Source organism: Capricornis sumatraensis, chromosome 14 (genome assembly GCF_032405125.1).
Source record: "Capricornis sumatraensis isolate serow.1 chromosome 14, serow.2, whole genome shotgun sequence".
In the NCBI taxonomy this organism is placed as follows: Eukaryota; Metazoa; Chordata; class Mammalia; order Artiodactyla; family Bovidae; genus Capricornis; species Capricornis sumatraensis.
The window spans coordinates 54,659,576-54,687,273 of record NC_091082.1 but is presented as its reverse complement, the minus strand read 5'-3'; the positions used below and the strand labels follow the sequence as shown (position 1 = coordinate 54,687,273).

At 49.4% G+C, this 27,698-nt stretch overlaps 1 protein-coding gene across 1 annotated transcript in view; it reads right to left on the bottom strand.

Moving 5' to 3' along the window:
• The window catches only part of NPHP4 (nephrocystin 4), a 136,862-nt gene extending 112,840 nt beyond the window's left edge, over positions 1 to 24,022 (bottom strand). Inside the window, exons 1-4 of the mRNA XM_068986323.1 lie at positions 23,888 to 24,022; positions 15,015 to 15,167; positions 4,496 to 4,668; positions 3,353 to 3,417 (exon numbers count right to left, since the gene is read on the bottom strand). Of these exons, the coding sequence (XP_068842424.1) occupies positions 3,353 to 3,417; positions 4,496 to 4,668; positions 15,015 to 15,167; positions 23,888 to 24,022 (526 nt within the window). The remainder of the gene's footprint in view (positions 1 to 3,352; positions 3,418 to 4,495; positions 4,669 to 15,014; positions 15,168 to 23,887) is intronic.
• Positions 24,023 to 27,698: the final 3,676 nt, after the last annotated feature.

The following is a 27,698-nucleotide window of genomic DNA, read 5'->3' as shown; positions in this document are numbered from 1 at the left end:
CATGGGAGAATGGGATCCAAACCCCAAGGAAGGTTTGGATAACATGCTGGGGAAGTGGGAAGAAGGAGAGCATCCTCAGAAAGGAACTGCTGTGAACAGCTCAGACAGAGTTCTCAGGGAGGTAGAGGGAAGGCGTCAGCAGAAACTGGGCGCAGGACCACAGGGCCTGGGGTTAAGGGGGATACAGACATGCCCTCAACACATGGCTACCAGATGGTGCATCTTGCTACTGCTTGATTTCCTCCACTGACAGGGGACTCACCACCTCCTGAGGCGCACTAAGTGTTCTCATAAGAACTAAATGTGCATTCATTACAAATAAAACTGTATTATTGAAAATTGTATTTTTAATATCTGACCACTCCACACATAGGATCTGCTTACTGTAAAATTTAAATGCCCTAAAAGGCACTCTGCTACATGGCTGGCTGGAGAGCACATTGGTACAACCTCCATGGAGGGCAAACAGGGGAAATAATACAAAACTGCAGTGGAAGGGCCCCCAGACCAGCAATCCCACTTCCAGGAATTTACCCTACAGATTCACGTGCACATTCACAAAAGGCCAGGTGTTCACTGTACCTTCAACCCTCTGCTCCTACAGAACAGCTCCACGCGTCTGTTTGGCGGGGGGCAGTTCAATCACAAACAGCAATTCAACTAAATGCCAGCCAGTGGTGAAAAGAGTGAGCATGCTTCCTAGTGCTGATATGAAACACCCTCCAAGATACACAGTTAAGGGGAAAAACAAAGGTCTGGGACGACGTGACGGGGGCAAAAACAAGACCACGGGCATGCACATTTGCTCGTGTGTTATCAGAAGACTGGGAAGGACCCACAAGACCCCAGAGAAGAAATCACCTGTGGTGTAGGCGAGGAGCTGAGCACAGGAGTGAGGAGACCTCATCTGAACCTTCTCACACTGTTTCATAGTTTGAATTCTGGATTATGGGAATGCATCACCCAGTCAAGAAAAATACCCCACATTTTCGGAAATGCACCCTGACAGGATAAGCTGTCAGTTTGTGGCTGTCCCTCCTCAGGCCCCACACACATCCATAGCCCCCATACCCTCCACCAGAACCATGGTCCTAGAATGGACCTGGGTGGGGTGGTGGGGGGAGGACGGTGCTTGCTGATAACAGTTGCTGAGTCTAAGGATACTTCCGGAGAGAAAATGCTGGCAAGTCAATGATTAAATTCAATTGGGAAATAACCTAAAAGGATTTCCCCAGTGGCTCAGACAGTAAAGAATCTGCCTGCAATGTGGGAAACGCTGGTTTGATCCCTGGGTCGAGAAGAAACCCTGGAGAAGGGGATGAATATCCACTCCAGTACATCAAGGCTCTATATTGTCACCCTGCTTATTTAACTTATATGCAAAGTATATCATGAGAAATGCACGGCTGGACAAAGCACAAGCTGGAATCAAGATTGCCGAGAGAAATACCAATAACCTCAGATATGCAGATGACACCACCCTTAAGGCAGAAAGCTAAGTAGAACTAAAGAGACTCTTGATGAAAGTTAAAGAGGAGAGTGAAAAATCTGGCTTAAAACTCAACATTCAAAAAACGAAGATCATGACATCTGGTCCCATCACTTCATGGCAAATAGATGGGGAAACAATGGAAACAGTGACAGACTTTATTTTCTAGGGTTCCAAAATCACTGCAGATGGTGAGTGCAGCCATGAAATTAAAAGAAGCTTGCTCCTTGGAAGAAAAGCTAAGACCAATCTAGACAGCTTATTAAAAAGCAGAGACATTACTTTACCAACAAAGGTCCATCTAGTCAAAGCTATGGCTTTTCCAGTATTCATGTATGGATGTGAGAGTTGGACTATAAAGAAAGCTAAGCACCGAAGAATTGATGCTTTTTAACTGTGGTGTTGGAGAAGACTCTTGAGAGTCCCTTGGACTGCAAGGAGATCAAACCAGTCCATCCTAAAGGAGATCAGTCCTGGGTATTCATTGGAAGGACTGATACTGAAGCTGAAACTCCAATATTTTGGCCACCAAACGCAAAGAACTGACTCATTGCAAAAGACCCTGATGCTGGGAAAGATTGACGGTGGAAGGAGAAGGGAATGACAGAGGAGGAGATAGTTGGATAGCATCACCGACTCAATGGACATGAGTTTGAGCAAGCTCCAGGAGTTAGTGATGGACAGGGAAGTTTGGTGTGCTGCATTCCATGGGTTGCAAAGAGTCAGACATGACTGAGCAACTGAATTGAACTTAACTGACCCACTCCAGTATTCTAGCCTGGAGAATTCCATGGACAGAGGAGCCTGGCGGGCTACAGTCCATTGGGTCACAAAGTCAGACACGACTGAGCAACTAACACTAAAAGCCAGTCTTTATCATTAAAGCTAAGTTTTTGACTAACTGTTCCTCTATCATGAGATTTCCACCAAATTCAGGGAGTGGAAGTAGGCTCAGGGTTTCACACAGGCTGGAAGGCAGACACCAAGTTCCCACCATGGAATCCAGACAACATTTTGCAGACAGAAAGTCACCCCCACACTCGCCCCAAACAGATCCGCCTCCACTGTTAGAACCCTGTTCACATCCCCCAGGTCAGAAAAGAGCCCCACACCAGGCCCCCGAAGTGGCCTGTCAGCCCATCCCCCTGCTTCCCCAGGCACCCCTCCATCCACCCTCCACTCAGTCAGCAGCCAGGGGCTGCCTCACGTCTCTCCCAGGGGCACTCCGGCTGCTCAGTGGGAGAAGCCACAGAGGCAGGCAAGAAGCCCACTCTGCCCTAAGGTGGCCGCTCAGCGCTGAGCCCACACAGAGTAGGTGCTCCTGCAGGATGTCCCTGTCATTGGCACCACTGAACACCTTGCTGTGCTGGAGACGACCCATGCACTTTCTGGTCAGAGGCTTCTGGGGACAGCCAGTGACCGTGAAAGATACCAACTACTCCCACGGGGGCAAAGCTGCTACTCAGAGGCCGGGGGGCCAGCAGCCCTCCCTCCAGGTGGGCCCCACGGGGTCATCCTCACAAAGCTGTGTGCTCCCTTCAGGCTCATGTGTCTCAGGTCATTAAATTTTCTTTATTTTTTTTTTTTACCCTTTGGCTGCACCGCTTGGCATGCAGAATCCCAGTTCCCCGATCAGGGATGGAACCTTCAGCTGCTGCAGTGGGAGCACAGAGTCCCAACTGCTGGGCCACCAGGGAAGCCCCCGGGTCTTTAAATTATGTCAGACTTCAAGCCCACGTTACACGTTCCCCAGGTCTATAGCTGGATCTCTAGATCTAGAGCTAAGCTGGTGACGCTCTAATACTCAGGGAAGTGACATGATGAGCAGGTGCTGTGGAGGCCTGGCCAGGCCGCGTCTCTTACGTTCTATGGGGTCCTGAAGGAGCGGGTGGAGGAGGGCTCGCGGGCTCCCATGATACAGTCTCAGCCTGCAAAACAAGATGGGTGAGCTGCACATCAGCACCTTGCATTCAGCCACAGGACCCCAGGTATGCTTCTCAAAAGAAAGCCTGTGGGGACCTCCACTTCACCCTTCTGGGAGCTTCCACCACCCTCCGCAGGGAACAGAGACACCTGAGCACAGCATCGGCTCCGTGAGCCCACAGCGCTGGTCGGCAAGTCCGTCCAGAGTACCCACTGCATGGTCCAAACACAGCCTGACCAAGGGCACTGGGAACAATCCCTGGGGAGCAGCTTGTGCCTGAAAACGTCCCAAGATTTGAAACAACATTTGAGGGGCTTCTACGGCTGTGTGTCTGGAGTGGTGGTTCCCAGCCAGGGAGGATTTTGCCCCATCGGGACAACTGGTAAAGTTTGGAGATGTTTTCGGCTGTCACAGCTGGGCAGGGAGGAGGCTACTGGCATCTTGTGGGCTGTAAGACTGTACATTGTTCAGGATGGCCCCGTAACAAAGGCACACCTAGCCCAAAGTGTCCATGGAGCCAGGGTGGATAAGCCCCCATTTACAGTGACAACACAAACCCCACCACGGCTGAAATGACCACACACCGTCTCACCCATCTGGGCACGTTCAGGTCCTAACATAACAGAGCCTGGCACATAACAGACCCCCAGCCAGTCTTTGCTGAGTGAGCCCCTACTGCTCCCTGGGCACTTGTCTGGGAAGAACCTACTGCTTACACTCCGGACCCTTAGGAGGTGGACACTGTTGTCCATCAGGCACAGATGATGAATTCAGAGTCAAGAGTTTAAACACATGGCCCCAGACCCCACAGGAGTAAGGATGGAGCAGGACTCAGCCCGTATCCTCCTTACGTCAGATCCTACCCCACTAGCCAAAGCCTGTACTGCTCCCACCTGGAGAAGGATGGCTGGGCTTACACAGCAACAGCAAACACGGTTACAAACTGAAGCAAAAACATCCCCAGGAGACTGTGATAAACACACAGAAGCTGACAAATTCAGAGCTTCCTACTGTGGACGAGCAGTTAATTCACCACAGAAAGATGCTGGGAACCCCAACAACTGAGAAAACGAGGCAGATACCGTTTGTCCTGCGAAGTGGAAGTTGGAGATTCCGGCTTGTGGCTGAAGATCCGAAGAATTCCAAACCCACAGGACAGAGTCTGGAGAGTCCCATCTCGTCTCTTGCCTTCAACGACCACCTCCACCACGGCCACAACATGCGGGTGGTTCAAGGATGTGTGAAAATACAAGGGCTGCCAAAGAGAAGCGGACAGAGTGAACGCTCTCGACCTGCAAGAAGGAAGCTCAGGGACGCAGACGGGCTCCCTCCTCGCCCTCCACCATTCTCATGTCGATGCTGCAAACACACCGTGTGGGGAACAGCATCCCTTCCAGGCACCAGAGAGGAGAAGTGGCCAGGAAGGGACCCCCTCAGAGACAGACATCGGGGTCACAGCTCCTGCTTCCAGGACACCCAGCATCGGGTTGCAAGACTGCTTGCTTCCCCTGTGGGAGTTTTTCATCCACAAAAGATGCCAAAAGACATCAGAGCCTCTGGAGAGGAAAGGGGTTGGGGCAGCCATGCACCCCACCCCTATCACCTGCCAGGACCATGAGCCCAAAGATATAAGTAGCCCATGGCACCCATGCATCCAGTGAACTGCCCACCACACCCACATGTCCACTGAGCTGCCCACATTGCCCACACATCGGCAGAGCCCTCTCATGCAACGCCCAAACTTCAATCACAGCTCACCAACAGACTCTAATCCCTGCTTCCTGTGGAAATACTATGAGGCTGCATCTGAATGAATTCTGTTTTAACTAAGCAATATCCTGGGATTTCTTCAGGATTTCGTTCTGTCATCCCCAGTCCAGAATGAGATGGCTGGACAGCATCACTGACTCAATGGACATGAGTTTGAGCAAACTCTGGGAGATAGTGAAGGACAGGGGAGCCTGGTGTGCTGCAGTCCACAGGGTCGCAGACAGTCAGACATGATGACTTAGCGACTGAACAAGAACAAAATATCTTTGTTTATAACAAATATAGCCTTGACAACATTTAAGACAAGGTTTGGTGAGGCAGGGGTCCAAGCCAAGCAGAGGATACTCAAATTGCTACTAAAAGGTTTCCCACTTGTAGCTTCTCCATGGGGTGGGGAGTGAGAAAGACGACACAGAAGGGTCAAACCCAGCTTCCGTCACATAGACGGGTCAAACCCAGCTCCCGTTGCTGAGATGCACGTGGCCACATGGGAACAGAAACACCTTCCTTCTGCCACTGTTTCCAGTCTCCTGAAATCCAATGCAGTCACTTTCATCTAAAACTAATAAATGTCGTAGACACAGATAATAGAAACGGAGGCACTAACTGGGTTTGAGAATCTTCAGGGAACAAGCGACCTGAGAGCCCAGGTCAGTACTGAACTGAGGTTCTGTATTCGAGGGGTCCCTGGAATCCAGTGTCCTTGCTGGGGCAAAGCCCAGGTGGTAGGGTCACCAACTGAGCTCAAAGACCACCCCTCAACACAGGGCCGGGCCAGGCCGGGCTGTGGCAATGTGATTTAAACTTGGAATAATCCCCCATTAACGAGTCATTACCACGGTGTCACCAAGAAAACGTTTACTGTAATCACAGACTGTCAGCCCAGCATAACAGAGAGACACATTAAAACATCAGCCATGAGATATAAATCGTTATTCTATTATCTTTTATTGCAAAATGATGAAATAATGACCACTTACAGCTGACAGGTGGTTGGACCAAGAGAGAATTATGCTTCCGTTTCCAAGACTTGAGTACTGTTTTAAAAAGCCCCACCACAAAGTCAAGTTTGTCATTATCTCACCTCCCACATTTACACCTGTGCATATCGGTTTTACGGACACTACCCACTTTTCTTCTTGGCAGTGAAACAAACATTGTCAGCTGTGATGCAGAGCAGCCATAATCCTTCAGCTCAGAGGTCACCTTGAAATCCTTTGCCCGGAGGCGGCAGGACCAGCTGCTTTGGGCATGTCCCAGGTACCAATTGGGCTTCCCTGGTGGCTCAACTGGAAAAGAATCTGCCTGCAGTGCAGGAGACCTAGGTTTGATCCCTGGGTTGGGAAGATCCTCTGGAGAAGGGAACGGCAACCCACTCCAGTATTGTGGCCTAGAGAATTCCGTGGACTGTACAGTCATCCTTGGGGTCGCAAAGAGTCGGACACAACTGAGTGACTTTCACTTTCACTTACCAATTCATGGCTGTTGCCTCTCCCTCTCCTTTACCACTGCAAAAATTTATTCTGAGACCAAACTAACCACTGAGCCCCACTCCGGTCTGTCCCAGAGACTCCACTTTCGCCAGCAGGGTCGGCCTTGGAAGCTCAGCATTTTACAAGGCAACACAAGGGCTGAGTGCCTCATCCCCTCACTACTGATGGGTAAGGACTCATGCTTTTCCAAAGATGATTCACTGCCTCTCTAATGAGTGCACTGCACATACTAAAGAATTTCCAGGCACTTCTCTGGTGATCCAGTGGTTAAGACTTCGCTTTCCAATGCAAGGGGCAAGGGTTCGATCCCTGGTCGGAAGGCTGAGATCCCATGTGTCTCTCGGCCAAACAAAACAAAAACACAAAATGATAACTCTGTATTCGAGACAGCAAAAGAGACAGATGTATAGGACAGTCTTTTGGACTCTGTGGTGGGGGGGGGGATGATTTGGGAGAATGGCATTGAAACATGTGTAATATTATATATGAAACAAATCGCCAGTCCAGATTCAATGCATGATACTGGATGCTTGGGGCTGGTGCATTGGGATGACCCAGAGGGATGGTACGAGGAGGGAGGAGGGAGGGGGGTTCGGGATGGGGAACACGTGTATACCTGCGGCAGATTCATGTTGATGTATGGCAAAACCACTACAATACTGTAAAGTAATTAACCTCCAATTAAAATAAATAAATTTATATTTAAAAAAAAGAATCAATATTGGAACAAATCCAATAAAGAGTTTTTAAAAAATGGTCCACATCAAAAAAAAAAAACAAAGAATTTCTAAGGAACCTAGAAACACAATCTAGCCGTCAAGAAGTTCAAAGGTAAAGGTTAATTTGTTGCTGTTGTTCAGTCGCTAAATCATGTCCAACTCTTTGTGACCCCATGGACTGTAGCACGCCAGGCTTCCCTGTCCTTCACTATCTCCCAGACTTTGCTCAAACTCACGTCCACTGAGTCCGTGATGCCACCCATCCTCTGTCACCCCTTTCTTCTTCTGCCCTCAGTCTTTCCCAGCATCAGGGGTTTCTCCCATGAGTCGGCTCTTCGCATCAGGTGGACAGAGTATTGGAACTTCAGCTTCAGCATCAGTCCCTCCAATGAATATTCAGGGCTGATTTCCCTTCGGATTGACTGGTTTGATCCCCTTGAAGTCCAAGGGACTTCTCAAGAGTCAGCTTAGGCAAGTAGAAAATGCACACCCTGCCCAGGGCAGACCAGCTCAGAAGTTCTATACAAGTAAAAGCCCTGGGGATGAACCACCCAACTCTGTGGCTTCAGCCCTTCAGGCACCCAGCTGGGGATCCCCAGAGGAGCCAAGTCACCTAGAACCCAGGCCCCCTACCCCCACCCCACCCCTGTGTGCTTGGTCAGACATCCCAAGCACAATCAAGCAATTCTGCAAACAAGCCCTCCAGGAACTTCCCTGGTGGTCCAGTGGTAAAGAATCCTCACTCCAATTCAGGGGACATGCATCTGATCCCTGGTCAGAGGACTGAGAACCCAGTTCCACATGCCACAGAGCACCTAAGTCCACACACTGCAACTACTGAGTCCATGCACCACATCAAAAGACCCCGCCCAATGCAGCTAAGACCCGACACAGCCAAGTAAATAAATATTTTAAAAAACCAAGCCCTCCAGGGTCAGAACGCCTGGCGGCGGCCATGCAGGATGCCTGGAGATGCATCAGCTGCCGCTGCAGGATTAAAAGTTGAAGTCAAGCCCGTCCGATTACCGAGAGAGAAGCCGTGGGACACAGAAGAGTGGGGCTCTGGCCCCTCCATGCCACAGCTCACTCATCCGCCCCTGACAAGGTGCCCCCCTGACAGGATAAACTGGTTAATAAATCATAGAAATGCTCCTGTCTTAATGCCTTCATCTTCAAAAACGCCAACATTCTCCCTTGGGGCTGAGGGTCCATTTTTCACACACGTGACAGAATCGAAATTGGGCTTCAGATGAACAGGGGTGTTTGTGTACAGGCTTAGCCCGCGGCTGCACAGCCGCTCAACCTGTCCTAAGTGACACACACTCTTCCATCCCAGTCCCCTGAGGACAAGGTCGGGGAGAGAGGCACAGAAATTAAACTAGTACCTTTCAAACAATTTTGTTTTCCCCTTCTTTGACCTCACCACGCGGCCTGCAGGATTTCAGTTCCCCAACCAGGGATCGAACCTGTGGATACATGGTGTCCTAATCACTGGACCACCAGGGAAGCCCCACCAAACAATTTTCTTTAGTAGGGTAGCTTCAGGAAGGTAAATACACCACATATCCGTCTGCAGCCTCTATCAGCTCAGCCTTCCACTGGAGGCACAGAACAGTTTGCTGCACACGACCGACCGCAAGACTGACCACTCCAAGCACAGTGAATCCACTGAGCAAAACTCTCCTCCGGGAGATGCAAAATCTCTAATTCCAGTCAGAAGTTTCCACTCATCTGGGGTGGGGCCCAGCATTATTCGCAGGAAAAGAACACAGCCCTGGAGACAGTGTCCCTCACCCCCACCAAGAGAATTATCTGGCTCAAAGTGTCTGTGGAGCCAAGGTTGACAAGCTCCCATCTACAGTGACAACGCAAACCCCACCACGGCTAAAATGACCACACACCGTCTCGCCCATCTGGGCATGTCCAGGTCCTAACATAACCTGGCACAGAGCAGACCCCGAGCCAGTGTTTGCTGAGTGAGCCCCTACTGCTCCCTGGGCACTTGTCTGGGAAGAACCTACTGCTTACACTCCAGACCCTTAGGAGGTGGACACTGCTGTCCATCAGGCACAGATGATGAATTCAGAGTCAAGAGTTTAAACAACTGGCCCCAGACCCCACAGGAGTAAGGATGGAGCAGGACTCAGCCCATATCTTCCTTGCGTCAGATCCTACCCCCCTGGCCAAAGCCAATCCCACTCCCGCCTGGAGAAGGATGGCTGGGCTTATTCAGAAACAGCACACTCAGTTACAACCTGAAGCAGAAACAGCCCCAGGAGACTGTGATGAATACACAGAAGCTGACAAATTCGAAGCTTTCTACTGTCCCCACATGTATGTCTATGTGCTCAGACGCTCAGTCGTGACCAACTCTCTGCAACCCCATGGACTGTAGCCCACCAGGATCCTCTGTCCATGGGATTCTCCTGGCAAGAATACTGGCGTGGGGTGCCATGCCCTCCTCCAGGGGATCTCCCAGACCCAGGGATCAAACCTTCAGCTCTTAAGTCTCGTGTAATGGCAAGCAGATTCTTTACCACTAGCACCACCTGGGAAGCCCACGTGGTAGACAGTTCAATCACCAAACAACTAAATCCCTATCCCTATCTCTCATCATGGAGAGATATCATTTCTCCTTCTATTCATCCACTCACTTCTACACCCACCCCCTTTTCTGGCTCAGGGAGGGTCCCCAGGAGTTGTTTCTGTTGAGCCAGACAGGAAAGAAATCCTCCTAAGTGACACGGACCAGGCGCTCTAGGCAGAGACGGTGCCCGGAGCCATGCTGGATTCCTGCTTTGCAAATGGTTTACATCAGGAGCAGCTCCTGGAACACGAGAGTGGGTAAGGAGAGGGGAGGGCATGTCCAGGAACCTGGCAGTTAACCAAGTCACTGGGCAGAGCCTCCTGGAGTTTCACTTGGATACACTGACATTACAGCATCTATTTGGTTTTTAATTTTATTGAAGTAGAGTTGATTTACAGATGTTGTGTTAATATCTGCTGTATAGCAAAGTGATTCAGCTATACACACATTGTTGCTGTTGTTCAGTCACTAAGTCATGTTGGACTCTCTGCGACCCCATGGACTGCAGCAGACCAGGCTCCTCTGTCCTTCACCATCTCTTGGAGTTTGCTCAAACTCAGGTCCATTGAGTCAATGATGCCATTCAACCATCTCATCTTCTGTTGCCCTCTTCTCTTCCTGCCCTCAATCTTTCCCAGCATCAGGGTCTTTTCCAATGAGTCGGCTCTTTGCATCAGATGGTATATTCTTTTTTTTACATTCTTTTCCATGATGGTTTATCACATGATAGTGAATATATCAACAGTTTCCTATGCTATAAATATAAACCAGTTTGCATCTGCTAACCCCAAACTCCCAATCCTTCCCTCCCCCAGCCCCCCACATCCCTTGGCAACCACAAGTCCGTTCTCTATGTCTGAGTCTGTTTCTGTTTCATAGATACGATCACTTGTGCCATATTTTAGGTGCCACATGTAAGTGATATCATACGGTATTTGTCTTTCTCTTTCTGACTTACTTCATTCAGTATGATTCTACATTCATTCACGTTGCGGCAAATGGCATTGTTTCATTCTTTCTTATGGACAGCCTCCACTTTTAAAGGAGAGTCACCTCCCTCTCTGAAGTTAAGAATTCACCTGCAGTGCAGGGGACATAAGAAGGGATAGGCTACCCACTCCAGTGTTTTGGGGCTTCCCTGTGGCTCAGCTGGTAAAGAATCCAGCTACAATGCAGGAGACCTGGGTTTGATCTCTGAGTAGGGTAGATCTCCTGGAGGAGGGCATGGCAACCCATTCCAGTATTCTTGCCTGGAGAATCCCATGGACAGAGGAGCCTGGCAGGCTGCAGTTCATGGGATCACAAAGAGCTGGACACGACTGAGCACGAGCGCACACTTCCCTCTCATTATTCTGACAAACAAGAACATTCAGGAGCCCATTTCTCCCGGCCTTGGCGATGGGAAGAGGGAGCAGACCAGTCCCCTGTGTCCCAGGAGGCCAGGGAGCCACCTGAGGCTCCAGCCACACCTGGGGCTGAGACAGTCCCTGGAGGTATCATCCCCTGATCTGGGTTCTAGCTGCCTGTGAAGAACCACTAGGATTCCTACCCAGTGGCTTGAATAAAATAAATAAAGGAGGAAAAATGAGCCTGTCACTGCAGGCTGAGCGTGGTTAGTTAAGGAAAGAATTTAAGGGAGAATTATGACCATCTCAGAAAGTAAGTGCAGGAACTGCATGGTGCTTTGGCCTCTCAGATTATTTTTTAAAGATATCTTTTGAGAGGCTGAAAGAATGATCAACCGTCTCAGTGCAAGTGAAGGGTGATTCCTCTCCACCGAGGGCAGCCTCGAAGGAGAACACAGAGTTCTGAGCTCAGAGCTGAGAGGCCTGGAGCTGGTGCCCTGTAGTACGCCAGGCAGAGCAAGGAGGCTGGGACGAGAGGGGCGTAAGGAATTCATCACTCCCGGAAAGAAACACCCAGCTCGGCTCAAGGCAGCACTCCTTTCGTCCATGGTCTTTCCTACAGGACACTGTTTGCAAAGTAATAAAATAGCATCTTCTTTCAGGGCTGTGTATTACAAGGACAACTCAATCAAAACCCAGAGCCCACGTGGTTGATTCATGAGTCTACACAGAGGCCAGACGACCACATCAATTTCCAGATGGGCCCTTGCTACTGGCCACTGGTAACCTCCATCACATCACCCCTGAGCCACAACCAATGGGTAGAACCAGAAAAGCCCAGGCGATTAGTAAAATCAGAAAAAGATCTTCACCAAATTTCAGAATCACCTCTAAAAAGGGCAAATTGTGTTTCTCTCTATTCCCATAGGTGTGTACACAGAGCTTTGCTCAGATGACACAACCCTATAACCAGACCCTCCGCGTATCCAGGCCACCCCGGGAACGCTCCACATTTCATGTGCACATGTACATCCATGTATGCACACACACACACACGGCAAAGGGGATTCTCTGTAGTTCACTAAACTCTGAACGTCAAGGACGAGAGGACAGTGCTGGTGGGGGGGATGCTGCCAAGCGGCCCATCAGGATGGACCATTCCTGGGGCAGCACTGGCCTCTGCTGCCCGCCCGGGGCATAGCACCTGAACACAGCTCTGGCTGAGCAATTCTGGGGCCTTGGCATCCCCTCCCAACCAAAACTGCTCTGTTCCTCAGGACCAGCCTCGCTGAGATCAGTAACTGAAGGGTGCAGATTCTTCTGAAAATGTTAGACTGTGGTCCTCCCTAACACATGGCCCTGGTCCCCACGCCCCACTGAGCAGAGCCCAAATGACTGAGCAGCACTCAGCTCCCACAGATCAGACCAGACATGAAATGAGCTGAAAGGGCCTCGAGCCACAGCTCCCAGGATGGGGGGACACCTGAGAACCGTCTCGGGCATGGATGCTGAGCCCTTGATAAGCCCAGAAGGTGGAGCAGCAGCTCTGAAGGCCACTTCTTACAACGCACCTTCTACTCTGCAGGGCTCTCAGCCACTGAGCTGGTCGGGGAGACAGCAGGCCCTCCACATGTGGCCTGTCTTGGCGGTGACCGCGGCTACAAGGAAAGCCATGGGGAAGGTCACAGGAGGAGGGTTCATCTTGGGACCCCAGTGGTGGCAGAGTGCTCCTCTGCTGATCTCAGGGGATCACCATACCCTCGACACAGCAGCACTTCCAACAGAGCCTGCAGGGCCCCTCCAACGCCAAGGTTAAAACAAGGCTTGAGAACAATCACTGTGGTCAAGGTGTCTGTCACTCACGGCCTCTGACCTGCCAACTGCTCTTCAAGACAGAGACATATATACCGACCTCCAGAGGTAAACGGTGGGTCTGAAACCTCCCCAAGAAGCTGGGAGCCAACCATCCCGTCGTGACTCCCCAGGAGAGGACACAGTCACCGTAGTATCTATCTGTCACCACGCCAGGCTTTCCAGGGCGTGACTGTCCACTCGAGAAAGAGAATCCAAACAGCCCAGCCCTGGAAGACGGCACCACAGCCAGGCTCCCAGCAACACTGGGGCCACCACACTCCTGCCAGGCCTCGACAACCCCCAACCGCTCACCCCAAGACAGAGGCGCAAAGGTGACTCAGTGCAGGAGCTGGGACAGCACCCTAAACAGCCACCCACGGTCACATGCGGTTTACAACACACAGCCTCTCTCTCGATTCAGACACCAGAATGAGGGGTTCAGCATGGGCCGTCTGATGGCCAGAACACACCAGTCATGGTCCTGGTCCCCAGGACGCAAGTCCCCAGGGCCATATCTAATTTTCCTGAACCTTTGGGCACAGCATCCCCCTCTCCTGCATGTTCAGTAAGGACCAGTAACATCAGTCCACGCTGCACACAGCATCCTGACTGTGGGTGACAGCCAAGTGCAGAGAAGCCTGGCGGCTTCATGACTGGGCAGGACCATCCCCCACAAAGAGGGCAGCTCGCTTGGTTGGGTTACATACGGAGACCTTCCCCAGGACGGCTGTGGCCACCGCCACCACCTCCGTTACTCACCGTACCGTCACCTACTGGGCTTCCCTGACGCTGTGCAGAGAGGCCCTCCAATACTGTTCCCTGCAGGACCCATTGCATTCAGGCGCAGCTTGAAGGAGCAGCTGGGAAGAAGACCGCTGGGACACCTCCAGCTCTTGAGGAAAACCCCGTTGTCTCCGGAAGGCTCCTCCCAGCTAGCTACCCACCAGGCCTACCCTTGGCCACCCTCCCACTCCTCCCTGGGACACAGCTTCTGCCACTCCACTTATCCTGGGCTGGTTCCCTCCATCCCATAGGCTCAGCTCCCAGAGGCCCTCCTTCACCACCTGCTTATGTCTCCCCTTCTTCCCCAGGGCAGTGGCTGTCAGTTTCCTCTGAGAACTCACCATACCTACACTTGCTGCCACCTGCCTGGGTGTGTCACCCCAGCAGGCTGTAAGTTGTCCAGGGTGAGAACCAGACCCATCCCATCCACCCAGCACCATCGCCTGGGCACCCGGCCCCATGGAGGGCAGACGGCAGGCACTGGAAGAGACGCTTGTGGGTTTGGTGCAGCTGAATGAGGATGGGACACCCTATCTGCAGGGCAGCCAGACACAGGGGTGCTGCATGGGCAAGACCATGTCACCAACCGATGCCAAGGCAACCACCCAGTTTGCAGACAGAGGTGGGGGCTCCAGGCCCTCCCACCTTCTACTTGGGCAAGGCACCTCACTTCTAAGTCTCAATTTGCTCATCTTAAAAAAAAAATCCTGAACTAAAAAGAAAGAAAAAGAAGGGGAAAGTGAACGAGGAGGAAAACTGAGGAAATATGATGAGATCAGTAATTTTCTAACTTTGCTGCCAAAGCTGGAAGTTTCCATGAAGGCGACGAGACCCACACATATGCTGCCCCCCCACACCCACCCCCTGCCACCATCCACTCAGGGCACGTGGCTGCCATACAAGCATCTGTCTGGAAGCAAATGCTGGCTGCCAGGACGAACTTTGTGAGAGCTCGGCCTGCTGCTCGGGGCATTCCTGGAGTCTGGGGTGCACTAGCAGCACCCCCAGGTCTGCGTGGAACCTGCACGCCTGCTAGCCACTGTACCCACCTCATTGAAGGCGATCCTGGCCGGCTGCCTGCTGAGCGGCTCTGCAGGCCTCGACGAGCTCTTCCACGTCCTCCCGAAGAAGTACCGATAGGTGACATCAAAGAGAGACACGCGCAGGTGGCAGCCCACCTCCGACAGCAGCTCCAGCACCCCCTAGGAGACAGAGGGATGGCCCTGAAGGATCCTCAGGGGGAAGGATCCATTTGGGGGAAACTGGGCCACTCAGCATCCATCCCCTGGTTTAGGTATCAGGCCCTTCCTTCCAAGGGACTACCTCTCTCCACGGCCCTCCCTTGGCCAGTCAGAGGCTGGAACCAGCAAGCCACACAAGAAGCCAACGCTGTGGGGACAGACACCTATGATACCACGTGGAACCAAGGAAGAACAAGCTCAGGTGACACCACATGAGATCCTGGATCAAGCCACACCTGAAGCTTATGCTAATGACAGGTTTGTCTTTAAGTGAGTTAACAAATTATCTCTCCTTAGGCTATTTTACTTGGGTTTTTTTTTTTAGGTGGGGGGAGTGCTTGGGGAGGAGTTATTTGTTTCACCATTGACAGCCAAATCATTCCCAATATAACCACAAACTCTAAGTCCTCAGCTTGTCAGAATTATTTGGGTGGGTTGGGGTCAGGGTATAAATCAAAAAGCCGATCTTTGAGAACCGCAGATACAGACAAGGCACCAGAGACTACTAGACTTGCCCTGTGCCCAGTGGTACCACCTACAGAGGGTTCTGCCTGGGTCTTCAGTGCTGTTACCACCGGTGCACCTGGCAAGGGGGCAGCTCTTACGGTCTACCTGGGACCAGGAATTCTGCTTTCCTTTCATGCAATCATTTAGTAAATGTTATTTAAGCATCTATTTTGTGTGTCCACTCTGAGCCAGACACTGTTCAAGGCACTGGAAACGCAAACGGGAACAAAACACACAAAACCTGCATCCCTGGGGCCCATGCGAAGACAATGAGAACGGGAGCAGGGGAAGATAGGTGGGTCAGTTCTTAGAAGAACACGGCCAGGGAAGGGGCTCTGAAAGATGACATCTAAACTGAGAACTAAGGAGGCAGGGTGGGGTGGACGGGAACCAGAGGTGGGCCCTTGGAGAATAAACCAGGCAGAAGGAAGCTCTGGGTGAAGAGAGCTGGGTGCTCAGGAAAATCATCCTGACTACATGTATCTTTTTTGTTGTTGTTAGTTGCTAAATCATATCCGACTCTTTTACAACCCTATGGACCGTAGCCCACCAGGCTCCTCTATCCACAGGGTTTCCCAGGCAAGAACACTGGAGTGTGCTCGGATTCCCAACCCAGGAATCTTCCCACATCTCCTGTTGGGAAGCCATGTATGTTATTTTTGTTGTTTTTCAGTTGCTAAGTCACGTCTGACTCTTTGTGACCCCAGGGACTGCAGCACGCCAGGCTCCCCTGTCCTTCACTATCCCGCAGAGTTTGCTCAAACTCATGTCCATGTATGTGTATTTACACTAACTAATTGCTCTCACTTTCTGGGTCCTTAGTGTTCCTAGTGCTCTGGCATCTGGGGCCTTCCTAATGGGAAGAGACTGTCCTGCCCAGGGCCAGCTATTTCCCAGTGATAGTAAACGACCTGCTTTCCAGTCCACACTCCACTTGCCCTCGTCTGGCTCACACTCCAGGAGACAATATCTTCCCACCCCAACAATCCCAGAACCAGACCCAGGCAACCAGTCCCTCCAGCCCAGAGGCCAATGAATTAACTCAAACTGGCCAGTCCCAAGTGTGTGCAGCTGCTTACCCGGCCTTGCCCATCCCTTCCCACAAAAACCATGATACAGGCTTTTGCCCCAGGTCTCCTCTCACCCCACTGCCTGCCCACCAACCCAAATGCTTCCCAGTGGGACCCTTCGGGGATGTGCATCCCCTCCCCTGGGGAGCCCAAAGGAAGAAACAATCTTTTCAGTGGCAATCATCCCCTGCTCTGCTGTCCCCACCACACCTGAATAAAAACAACAGCCAAAGTGCATTTCAAGGGCACCCAGTGACTTCCCTGGTGGTCCAGTGGTTAAGACTCTGAGCTTCCAAGGCTGAGGGAACTGGATCGATCCCTGGTCAGGGAACTAACAGCACACAGTGGCTGAATTTAAAAAAAAAAAAAAAATTTAATAAAACAATGGGATTGCGTTTAATCGGAGAAGGGGCAGGAGCCACCCTGGCAGGCCACTTCTACTCCAAACAGGATGATGGGTCAGGGAAACAGCCTGAGAGGCAGTGATACCACCTGATTCGGGATTTCACGGAAATCAGTCCAATATGAGGTGAAGTGTGTGTTAACTAAATCAGGGGTGGGATCCTTTCACAGTTTATGTGGATGTCAGATCATCACACTGGGCACTCCAAGTGTCCTACGGCTTCATCAGTTATACCTCAATAAAGGAGAAAGAAAACCACTCCAGCTCCACGTGGGGATCGGAACGCAGGGGGAGGACCTGAGGAGTTGGGGTGAGGAGAGCGCACATTCAGGGTGTCAGTGAAGGAACTGCTGAGGGCCCTGGAGACAGCAGGGTGTGGAATATGAGGGGAAGAGAAACAGGGGGCACCGGCTGGTGGCCCGCCTGCCAGCCCAGCCTCCTGGGTCCAGCAGGTGAGTCCCAGCAAACGGGAGCAGCTGGCAGGGGGTGGTGTCGTGTGTGGGGGTGGGGAGTGTGCCAACAGGTCTGGGGGAATCTTGAGCCCAGACCCTCATCCCTCCCCCCAGCACGGTTCCTCACCCTGCTCCCCACCCCCCTGGAGCCCCTTTACTGCACTCAGCCCCTCATTCCCACGAGGCCCTGACCAGGGAGGCATCCCTGACCCCTGCCATCCAGACCCTCATCCTCTGACCCTGTTCTATATCAGTATCTCCCATGTTTCTAAGTTGTCTGTTTATATGCTGGTGGTTGGTCTCAGCTCCAGGGGCGGGGAGGGATGAGAGCCTGGAATATTCTCCTCCTGCTGTATCCTCAGGACTGGGGACCAAATCATGCAAAGGGGTGGGGGTGGGAGGGCTCAGTGTGCACACCTCCCAGGGGCCTGGGCCTCCCCTCGCTGCAGGCACCACCCAGGGCACCACCATCAGTCCCTCTGGCCCCCTCACCATGCTCTCAGGGAGGTGACCAGCAGCCAGGACCAGGGAACTCCCAGATTACCCGGGAGCTGGGTCTTCTCCCAGCCTCTACACCCCGACCACCCCCTCCACCTCTCTGAGACTTTGTACTCAACTCTACTCAGGTAGGTTTCTAGCTGTCTCCTCGTACTGGACAGAGAGCTCTGTGAAGAGAGAGTTGGGGGTGGGGGGGTCACCCTCATGTCCCCTGCACAGCTCCAGACACGCAGTAAATACCAAGTGAAATAGCCATTCCAAAGGAAAGAATTAGGTTAGCCCAAAAGTTTGCTTGGGTTTTTCTGTAACTATCTTATGGGAAAACTTGAATGAACTTTTGGGCCAACCCAGTAATCAACACTTATGGTAAATGAAACTAAACCAAAAAGGTAAATAAAAAGTAAGAAAAACATACCAAAATGACTAATAAGTGATTTGAGTTCAAAATTAGTACATAATATTTTTAGCCAACACCTTTTACAGGGAAGTTTGCTTTCATCTAAAGCTGAAACTCCAGTACTTTGGCCACCTCATGTGAAGAGTTGACTCACTGGAAAAGACTCTGATGCTGGGAGGGGTTGGGGGCAGGAGGAGAAGGGGACGACAGAGGATGAGATGGCTGGATGGCATCACCGACTCGATGGACATGAGTTTGAGTGAACTCTGGGAGTTGGTGATGGACAGGGAGGCCTGGCGTGCTGCAGTTCATGGGGTCCCAAAGAGTCGGACACGACTGAGTGACTGAACTGAACTGAACTGAAAGCTATCAATTCTCAAAATAACTGAAACTGTACAAATCTGTAAGATCATCTAAACTGAACTATTGACTTTTTCCCTACTCGATCTTTTAATCTTGGCTGATTTTTGTGTGTAAAACCAACTTTGCATTCCTGTGATAAACCCCACCATGATGTCTGACCTTCTGTATACACTGCTGGATCTGATGTCCTAGTATACTAAGGAATTTTGCATTAACATTCATAAGAGATGGCAATCTGTACTTTTCTTTTCATGTCCTTGTCCAGATTGGGTATCAAGGTTATGATGGTCTCAAAATAAACACCTGAGAACAATTCCCTCCTACTCTATTTTCTGAGTGTTGGTCTACAACTGGTATTATTTCTTTCTTTAATATTTTATTAAATTAAACAGTGAAGTCATTTAAGTTTGGAAATGTTTTAATTATGAATTGAGTTTCTTTAATAAATATGGGGATATTTAACTGGGAATTTGCTGTATGACTCAAGGAACTCAAACCCAGAGGGGTGGGATGGGGTGGGAGGTGGGAGGGAGGCTCAAAAGGGAGGGGACATATGTATACTATGGCTGATCTACGTTGATATATGGCAGAAACCAACACAATATTGTAATTATCCTTCAATTAAAGATTAATTAAGAAAAAAATGAACAAAGAAAAAATATATAGGGCTATCTAGATTTTCTATTTCTTCTGGTGTCACTTTTGGTAAATTGTGCTTTTCAAGAACTTATCCAGTTCATCTAAGTTATTTTTATTGGCACAAAAGTTACTCATAATGTCCCTTGATTATCTTTTTAATGTCTGTAGGATATGTGGTGATGCCCCTTCTTCCTCTCCTAATATTGATCATCTGTATCTCTTCTCTCCTCTCATGGTCAGTCTTGCCACGGGTTTATCAATATAATTAATCTTTTCAAAGAACCAACTTCTAGCTTTACTGATTTTCTTATTATTTGTCCTTTATTGATTTCTGCCCATATATTTCCTATTTCCTTCTTTTCTTTTCTTTGGTTTTAATTTATTGCTTTTGTCTATATTCTTAAGGAGAAAGCAGAGATTGTTGATTTTACACAGGCAGACCTCAGAGACAGAGGGTTCAGTCCCAGACCACTGCAATAAAGCAAATATCTTAATAATGTGAGTCACATGGATTTTTTGTTTCCCAGTGCATATAAAATTATGTTTATACTATACTGTAATCTCTTAAGTGTACAGTAGCATTATGTCTAAGAAAACAATGTACCTACTTTAATTTTAAAACAATTTATTGCTAAAAAATACCAACTATCATCTGAGCCTTCAGTGAGTCATCAAAGATCATTGATGACAGGTCACCATAACACAGATAATAATAATGAAAAAGCCTGAAATATTGCAAGATTACCAAAATGTGACAGAGAAACAAAATAAGCAAATGCTGGGAAAATGGCACTGATGGACTTTCTCCATGCAGAGTTGTCAAAAACCTTCAATTTGTGGGGGGTGGGGGGGGAATACAATATCTACAAAGCACAATAAAATGAAGTATGCCTGCATTTTTCTTCTTTTCTAATGTAGTTGTATATAGTTGTAAGTTTCCCTCAGAGGACTGCATTAACTACATCCCACAAATCTTGATATATTCTTATACCAGTTAGTTCCAATAATTTTCTAATCTCTCTGAATTCTTTGACCCAAGGGTTACTAGTGAGCAGAGTGTTGTTTAATTTTGTACTATTTGGGGATTTTCTGGTTATCTTATTGTTATTGATTTTTTAATTTAATAACATATTGGTCAGTGAATATATTCTTCATAATTTCAATCCTTTTAAATTTATTGGGATTTATTTTCACAACCAAGCATATTATCTATCTCTGTAAATGTTCCACAGGCACTTGAGAAGGTATATTTTATTTGTTGGGTATAGTGTTTTCACAATGACAGTTCAGTTAAGCTGGTTGGTGGTGTTCAGATCTTTCACACCCTAATGATGTTGGGTTTTTTTGTGTTTTTTTGCAGGGGGGTGGCAGGAGTCTATTTGCTCTATCACTTATTGAGAGAGTCAAAAGCTTCCAACTATAAAGGTGAATCTAAGTGCAGTTCCCTTTGTTTCTACAAACTTCGCTTCACGGATTTGAAAGCTGTGCGGTGCTGGGCACAAACAAGATCTAATAGCAGGCCAGTCAGTCTTTAAAATGCTGGCTTACAGGTCTGGCCCTTGGCTGGAGTTTGCAGTCTGGGGACACAGACACCCTAATGGACTGGAATGGCTTACTAGTACTAAACTTATACGAAGTGATTTATGCTGATCACTTGCTTTCCTTCTGGAACTCTGGAATCCTACTACGTGCTAGGCAGAGTGTGTCTACATGACCAGTTCCCAAAAAGCTCTGAGGTTTTTTTACAACCTGTTGGCACTGAGTCTCTGACAAGTTCCTTAGTTGGCAGGATGTCACAGGTATTGTCCCAACTCGTTGCTGGAGTATGTCTTGTGGGAATCCCATGGCAGAGGACCCTGGGAATTCATACCCATTGCCTCCCGTATGCCTTTCCCTTGGCTGAACTTACTCTATTTTTTCACCAAAACAAATCTTTCCTTTGAAGATGACTATGTGCTGAGTCATGTCAAGTCCTCCTAGTCAATCACCAAACCTGGGGGTGACTTTGGGGGCTCCCATCACAGGTACATGCACATTTAGGGCCGTCACATCTTCCTGTCACTGTCAGTATGAGAGGTCCCTTTATTTCTGGTGATATGCTTCACCTTGAACTCTACCTTGTCTGAAATTAGTACAGCCACAAAGCTTTCTAATGTTTAGAGTTTACATGGGTATCTTTTTTTCCATTCTTTTCCTTTCATACATATGGTTTGAAGACATATATTTAATGTCTTCATGTTTAAACTGTGATTTTTTTTTTTATAAACAACTTATAAGTGGGTTTTAAATGTTAGCTTTTAATGTATGACTCTATTCTACAGACGGGCTTCCCTGGTGGCTCAGAGGTTAAAGCATCTGCCTGGAATGTGGGAGACCTGGGTTCGATCCCTGGGTCAGGAAGATCCCCTGGAGAAGGAAATAGCAACCCACTCCAGTACTCTTGCCTGGAGAATCCCATGCAGGGAGGAGCCTGGTAGGCTACATTCCATGGGGTTGCAAAGACTGAGCGACTTCACTTTCATTTTCTATTCTACAGACAGTGTACATTTTTTAAAATTATTTCAATGACATTATCCATTATCATAATGTCTATAAAAGCAAACACCTGGAGTCAGAACAAGTGGTCATTTTAAGGAAGGACCTAATGAATGGATGACAGGTCATTCATATAGGAAAAGCTATGCTGTCTTAAGGAAGAATAAGAAATTCTTCATGAAATGACATGAACAGTCTATAACATATATGGGGGGGACGGTGTTTTTGTTTATTTTGTTTTTCAAAGAGTCTAATTTTGATCCTTTCTTTTCCAGAAATCCCTGAATGGAAACCCAATTATGTGACTTTCATGAAAGTATTGACTTTATCTTTGGGAAGGAAGTAAAAATGATCCACATTTACCAATGTATAATACATACTGTTAAGAATATTTTTTAAGATATAGAATATAGCAATAAGCTACCATTCATGCCCCCCAAAAAAGAGAAATATACAAGTATATTTATTTGTTGTGGTTGCTTAGAAAGTCTAAAAGGTTGTACAGAAAACAGGTTAATACCGGCTATATCCAGGATAAGACAGCCATAGGACAACACACTTACCTTGTGTGCCCCCTTGAATTTTGAACTATGGGAATTACCTTTTCAAAAACAAGTTAAAATGCATTAATAAAGTAAAATAGGAAAATAAAAGAAATTTCCTTTGTAAAATTCCTAGGCAAGAGGCAGCTGCTGTCTACTAGCTTGTGAGCCCCTGGAGGCAGAGCTGCTGGAGCTGGTCTCCCTAGCTTGGAGTCCCAGCTGGCCGGCTGGAGCTGTGTTACTCTAGGCATTGACTGCAAGTCACTCGTGTTGCTTCCTCTTCTGTAAAACAGGGGTAACGATGCTACCTCCTTTGTAAGGCTGTTGTGAGGATGAAGTGAACCAATACAAGAAAAGCGCTAAGAAGTAAAGTTGTTGGGGATGTCCCTGGAAGTCCAGTAGTTAAGCCTCTGTTCTTCCAATGCAGTGGGCATGGGTTCGATCCCTGGCTGGGGAATTGGGATCCTACATGGCATGCAGTGTGGCCAAAAAATAAAACAAGTAGAGCTGTAAGAGCAGTAATCACTGCAATATCTACACGGTAGCAAGCACACAGCAGGTGCTCAGTCACAGGGTTTGAAGTGATGATGGAGGATGTGAGCGATTTAACAATAGTAGGTTATTCTCAGACCTAGTATTCAGACAACTCTGAATGCAAGGAGAATTGCTCTGCCAGCTGCAGAGGAAGAAGATATGGTCTTGCCAAGCCAAACCCCACAAGCCACATGCTCACAGTGGCAGGCCTGGATCCTTCCTGTGCATCCCCCCAGGACCCTGGGCCTCCCCAGGACAGTACGATCACATGGGTGTTCTGTGGAGGCACATAAATACCAGCTTTTCTGGCAGGTTCCCTGGCAGCTGAGGGCAGAGATGGACATAGGGCCCCAGAGTGAGGGCCTGAGTGTGCAAAGGCGGTGGTGCCTCCACCTCACATTTCCCAGAATGCCCAGAGCTCCACCCCTGCAGTTCTAACCCCTAGGCCGTGCTGAGCCCTTGCAAACAACCAGGCCAGGAAATAACTCAGGAAATCGAATTACCCGGGTTTTTGGATTGCTCCACTGTAGGCAGCAAGAAGCCTTGAGTCAGGGTCAAAAGTGCTGACCGAGTCGCTGAATCACATACCCTCTTTGCTGATGGGCCACTTTGCCTCCAAATGCTGCCACCGCCCGGGGTGATGGACACAGTGAAAGACTCAGATAAACACGTGAAAATCGATACTGTCTCAGCTCAGTGCGGTGAAAGCAAGCATTTGACATTAAAGAGTTGGTTTCTTACCTGTTTAATTAGCAGGCCATCGAGCCACTTCAGGACACACTGAAACGCCGTCGATTCCTTCAGAGGCTGGCGTGTTCTCTGTGGGTGCGGAGGGACCAGCAGGTTTTGGTCAAAGATCCTGTGCCAGTCGTGCATTCTGCTGGTCTCTGGGTCCCTGGGGCCTCTGGGATTACCTGCACCATTGGTGTTCAAACAAATAAGAGAGTTATGAGGGCCCAGGGCTTAGAGAACCTCCACTAATACCAGGGGAACCACCACCCCTGAGACCCACACTCTGTGACCTCCCCAACCCCCACTGCACCCGAGGACTGGCATCCATGAGCCTTGCCCTGGCCAATCAGAGCATGCCTACCCCAGCCTCAGTGACTGGTTTAGGGACGGCCACGTGCTCTGTCCAGCTGCAGAGGTGGAGCCCTGCACAAGACCACCAGGCCTTGGGAACTGAGGCTCTTAGAGGGGCCTGGGAGCGGGGGATGACCCACTCAGAGCCAATAAGATGTGAGCTTAGAGCTTCTGTTGGTTCTGTTGTAAGAACACTCTCCTCTGGGGCCTTCAGAGCAGAGAGGCCATCAGCTAGGAGCTGCCAAGGGGGACACCATAGGAGTGGCCGCCTTGAGACACATACTAAAAGGCAGGCAGCGTGGGAACAAGGCCAGCGGTCCAGATGTCACCACGAGAGCCCTCGCTCAAGGGGACCCTGGAGTCTGGCACGCAGGACAGCCAAGCCACAGACAGTCCTGCTGGTGGAGCCAGGTGGGGACAGACTGAGTGTTCAGGGTGTCTTGGCAACCTGGCTCAATCAAGATTTTATCTGCCTTCCGGCAGACGAGGATCTGAACCTTCTCGAGACTGTCTTCAGCTGAAACAGAATCTTAAGCCCTTGGCCTTGATAAGAGGCCAAATTCTCCTAAAATGGCCAGCAAGGAGAAAGGGCAATGGGTTTGGTCTTCTAAGACAGCAGGTCTCTAAATGCAGTTCACAAAGCCCCAAGGTTCCCGGAGGTGGTCAAGGGCTCCAGAGGCTCAGAGCTATTTTCATAACCTCCAGATGCCACCTGAGTCTTTCACTGGGTTGGCATTGTGCTGATAGTGCCAAGGCAATGGTGGGTGAAGCTACTAGGGCCTCATCACCTCCCAAGACAACGGCAACCAAAGCCCACCAGCCACCCTGTGCTCTTCGCCCCTCACAGCACAGAGTCCAGCAGCTTCGCTTAATAAGGTCCCTGGGCAGGCTGTGCAAACTATGGATTTTATTACATCTTGACTTGACCCTTGAGGATGTGTGCTTTTAATATTCTGTGATGAAAGGGGGTAAAGCACAAAAAGCATCTCTGCTGCCAAATGAAGGGCCAGGGTCACCCTGAGGTAAGCCAGGTGTGATCGCTGGGCTGTGAGTTAAACTGCCTCCTTCCTGCACTCAGCAACACCATTCTTACTAAAAGAACAGCTCAAAGACAAACAAAGGTGATTCAGAACTGGGCACTTCAAACACAGTCTGAACAAAATGAAGCACTTCAAGGTAAACTCATAAAAACTGAGCTTTCAGGAAAAATTCAGAATTGGGAAAATCTGTGCCCTCCACTGTGAGCCTGACAGCTTCATAACTCTTGAAGACTTTCCTGACAAGATGGGTAGCGCTGGTAACGAAAAGTGAGCTTTTGAAATTGTGTGAGTAGATGTGTCAATATTTGGAAGATCTGCCTAACTCAGAAGCAGTTATTGTCCGAGAGAACAAGCACAATGATGTAAAATCTTGCATGGGGGAATGATCCACCCAAAGTGGGATGCAAACCAGAGGATTTGATGTAACAGTGTGAAAGTTTTCAGACAGGGGGTCAAACTCTGCTCACAAGAAACCCTTAAGGAATGATCGCTTGTGGGTTTGGGTACAGCGCAGAAGCAGAATATCCACAGTCCTCTAAGGGCTCCCCCCGCCCCATCTACATCTCCTTCAAATCCTTCAGGCAAAATGACTCAACACAACAGACTCAAGAGAGAAGCGGTACCCACTGGGATTCACGATCATGCAAAACAAAGCAAAAACCCAAAAAAGGGTCTTCCCTGGTAGTCCAGTAGCTAAGACTCTGTGTCCCTAATGCTGGGGGTACAGGTTCGATCCCTGGTAAGGGAACTAGATCCCACATGCTGCAATTAAAGATCCTGCATGCTGCAACTACGACCCAGCACAGCCAAATAAATATATATTTCAAAAACAAACAAACACACAAAACAACCCCACTCTTCTTGCTAATGTTTTTGTTTCAGAAAACATGGCTGGCTTTCATTAAAAATATATATCTTTATATTAACATGTAACAGGTCTGCTGCTACTGCTAAGTCGCTTCAGTCGTGTCCCACTCTGCGCAGCCCCACAGACGGCAGCCCAAAAGGCTCCACCGTCTCTGGGATTCTCCAGGCAAGAACACTGGAGTGGGTTGCCATTTCCTTCTGCAATGCATGAAAGTGAAAAGTGAAAGTGAAGTCGCTCAGTCGTGTCGGACTCCTAGCAACCCCATGGATTGCAGCCCACCAGGCTCCTCCATCCATGGGATTTTCCAGGCAAGAGTACTAGGTCTACTGTTTTTAAATGAATTAATAACACTGTCAACATTTCTCAACAATAAATGTTGGTAGGCATCACTCACATTTTAGGAAGTTATTTGGAGTCCTCAATCATTTTTTAAAGCATAAAGCAGTGTGACACTAAAAAGCTGGAGAAAGGTTGCTCTAAAGGGACCTGAAATGCAGGGCTTCAGGCAGCCGGCCCACCTTCCACACTCACAGGCTATGCTGAGAATGCAGGGGGGCTCTGGAGGTATGAATGCGACTGGCCCCCCTGAGATGCTCTCCCACACCCGGTGGGCCTCAGCGTGGGGTCCGGCCCCCATTGGAACACCACCCCGACCCTGCATACATCTCCTTGGGCCTCCAGATCCAGACTGTTACTGTATGAACAGTAAGGCACACACACCGGTTTATGTAGGGTTTTTTCCTCTGTGGGTTATGTTTGTCTGCTCAATACCACTTGTTTTGTGGAACTACCCTCCCCAGTTCTGGCCTGAGGGCTTCGGGGCTGGTCTCAGAGATGACATACACTGTGTGTGTCTTCACTGGGACCCCAGCCATGGTGCCCTCTGGACAGGCTGTCTCCCAGGGCCAGCTTCTGCACCCAGCAGGCTTCTGTGCCTTTGGTCAGAGCACGTATCAGCTGTCCTGTGCTGACTTGCTCCCTGGCCCACTGCTTGCAGAAGGAAACCTACTCTCCTGGGGCCTTGATACCACACTTACCATCAGGGCTCAATCAATTCAGCCCTGAAACTGAAGTTTCAATAAACTTGTCTCTCCAGTTTTTTCTCTTTTTCAGGGAAATGTTTCATCATTGACATTAGTTATAAAATTGAGAGGTTTATTCCTACAAAGTGAGGGCCTTCACAGACTGGGGGGTAACTCTACAGCAAAGCCTTTCCTGCCTCAGAAGCACATGTAGGGAAACACCCTCCGGAAGGAGCCCTCAGTGGCGGTGTTTCCTGGCTCCAGGACAGTGCCCCCTTTGTAGGTGGCTCCCTTGCTCCAGACCCCTAACCTAGTACATCCCACTTCCCTGGGTGATGAGCGGACCCAATACCACATTTGGCAGGACCAGTTGCGATGACAGGATGGCACTGCAGGAGACGCGCTGGGACAAAAGGCAGATCTCCCAAGATCAAAGCTCTGAGCCAGGCAGGTGGAGGCAGGTGGTGGAGATGGAGCGACTACTGGAGTGGGTGATGGAGGAACAGGTGACTCCTGAGACACAGCCTCCTGGGAGTAGG